Source organism: Mus musculus, chromosome 2, assembly GCF_000001635.26.
Source record: "Mus musculus strain C57BL/6J chromosome 2, GRCm38.p6 C57BL/6J".
Lineage (NCBI taxonomy): Eukaryota > Metazoa > Chordata > Mammalia > Rodentia > Muridae > Mus > Mus musculus.
This window is the reverse complement of record NC_000068.7, coordinates 89,787,475-89,789,892: the sequence shown is the minus strand read 5'-3', so window position 1 is coordinate 89,789,892 and position 2,418 is coordinate 89,787,475. Positions and strand designations below refer to the sequence as shown.

Genomic DNA, 2,418 nt, shown 5'->3' with positions numbered 1-2,418 from the left:
TTTAGTATTTGATACCACCACTGTTTTTAGTTTTCTAAAAAGGAAGAATCTTTCCCTGAATAGCTATTCTTATGCACATGAATAGAATTCTGTAGCTACAATACATAGCTTCATTGTACACACATTCCACACCTCAGTGGCTATGTCCTTTCGTTTCAGAGTATTTGGGTAGCATATGTGTTTAGCTAATAACACTACAGTGAACGTTTTTAGGTGGCTTTCAACTGAAGATGAAACCAGAATAAAATGTGTTTTAGTAGTTTTAAATATATGAATGACTAAGATACCATTGTCTACTTTTCTGTATGGAATTTTGCTGAGGCCTTGAGGTATCCTTTATGACATTATTAAGAGTTCTTTGGTGACATTTATGAGAGGAACTCAATAGATGCTTACTAAACACCTAAGTACAATTCACTTCAGAGAAGGTAATAATGACGATATCTTTTATAACCAACAGATTCATGTTCTTGTTCACAATTAATGGCAAGTCCTGCTTTCCTAATTTCTTGTCTCTGAAATAAGCCTCATAAGAAGAGTAAATGGGAAAGAATAACAATGTTACAGAATTTATTCTACTGGGTCTCACTCAGGATCCTGTTGGCCAAAAAGCATTATTTGTCTTGTTTCTACTCATGTACATTGTGACCATGGCAGGCAATTTGATTATTGTGGTAACAATCATTGCCAGCCCCTCCTTGAGCTCCCCAATGTACTTCTTCCTTGCCTATCTGTCACTCATGGATGCTATTTATTCCACTGCAATCTCACCCAAGTTGATTATGGACTTACTCTGCAATAAAAAGACTATCTCTTTCAGAGCTTGCATGGGCCAACTCTTTGTGGAACACTTATTTGGTGCAACTGAGATCTTCCTTCTGGTAGCAATGGCTTATGATCGCTATGTTGCCATTTGTAAACCACTGCACTATTTAACCATCATGAATCACCGGGTTTGCATTCTCCTGGTGATGGCAACCTGGGTTGGAGGGTTTGCACACTCCATGGCTCAAGTTCTCTTTGTTTACGATCTTCCTTTCTGTGGTCCCAATGTCATTGACCATTTTGCCTGTGATATGTATCCATTATTGGTGCTTGTGTGCTCTGACACCTACTTCCTTGGTCTTACTGTCATTGCCAACGATGGAGCAATCTGTATGGTGGTGTTTGTTATTCTGTTAGCCTCCTATGGAATCATTCTAAACTCTCTTAAGACTCACAGTCAGGAAGGGAGGCGCAAAGCCCTGTCCACTTGCAGTTCTCACATCATGGTCGTTATCCTATTTTTTGTTCCTTGCATTTTCATGTATGTTAGACCTGTCTCCAATTTTCCTGTTGATAAATCAGTTACTATTTTTTATACAGTTGTCACTCCTATGTTGAATCCCTTAATATACACCTTGAGAAATTCAGAGATAAAACATTCTATGCTAAAACTCTGGTCTAAAATATTACATTCAGATAGACTAAGGAAATCTTGTTGTTAAAGAGGATAGTCTTTCTAGGGCAACAGCAGACAGTAAGTGGTCACAATGACTATGCTTGCTCAATGAAATCACTAGGGATAGTTTTTTAAAAAGAATTATTTATTTATTTTATATATGTGAATACACTGTCACTGCCTTCCAACACACCAGAGGAGTTCATTGGAACCCATTACAGATAGTTGTGAACCACCATGTAGTTGCTGAGAATTGAACTCAGGACATCTGGAAGAGCAGTCAGTGCTCTTAATTGCTGAGCCATCTCTCCTGTCTACACCAGGGATATTTTTAATATACAAAACATAAATGCAGAACAAGTTTTTGTTTATGCTTAGGGTCAGTTCAATAAAGAATTTCTGCAAGAGAAATAAAAGGCACTGTTTAGTTATTGTTACAATAGGTTTTACTTATTATTAAGATGAGAGAGAAACATTAACTGATTTTGCCCATCATTTTTCTCAGTTAAAACTCTTGTATGGGGTGGGTGGGTATGGGGGACTTTTGGTATAGCATTGGAAATGCAAATGAGCTAAATACCTAATAAAAATGGGAAAAAAAAGATTAGATTACTATATATATAAAAAAAAAAAACTCTTGTATGAAGAATTTACTCTTTGTAGCTTTGGCTCCTGGATATCTGTCCCCCACCCCACCTCTCCCATCAAGCTGGCCTTGAACTCACAGATATCCACCTGCCTCTGTCTCAGGAGTGCTGGATTAAAGGTGTGCACCACCACCACCTGACCTAAGAACATGTTTTTTTTTTTTTGTTTGTTTTGTTTTTTTTTTTTTTTTTTTTTTTTAAAGAATTGGTGGTTGTAGGCAGCCTACGCCTAAAAGATGGCGCCAGGTTCCGGTACACCATGGCCATAAACAACCTTACTGTGTCTGCGCTAGTCACCACTTGGTGCCAACCCCTCCCTAGCAGGTGCAT

At 38.0% G+C, this 2,418-nt stretch overlaps 1 protein-coding gene across 1 annotated transcript; it reads left to right on the top strand.

Annotated features, from left to right (window-relative positions):
* Positions 1–542: 542 nt before the first annotated feature.
* Positions 543–1,487, top strand: Olfr1254 (olfactory receptor 1254). The gene has a single exon (NM_146476.1). It carries the CDS (start codon positions 543–545, stop codon positions 1,485–1,487), a length of 945 nt encoding a protein of 314 aa, NP_666687.1.
* The last annotated feature ends 931 nt before the right edge of the window (positions 1,488–2,418 follow it).

Excerpts from the sequence above, each read along its gene's own strand:
- Olfr1254 (NM_146476.1), top strand. The coding sequence starts at position 543 with ATGGGAAAGAATAACAATGTTACAGAATTTATTCTACTGGGTCTCACT.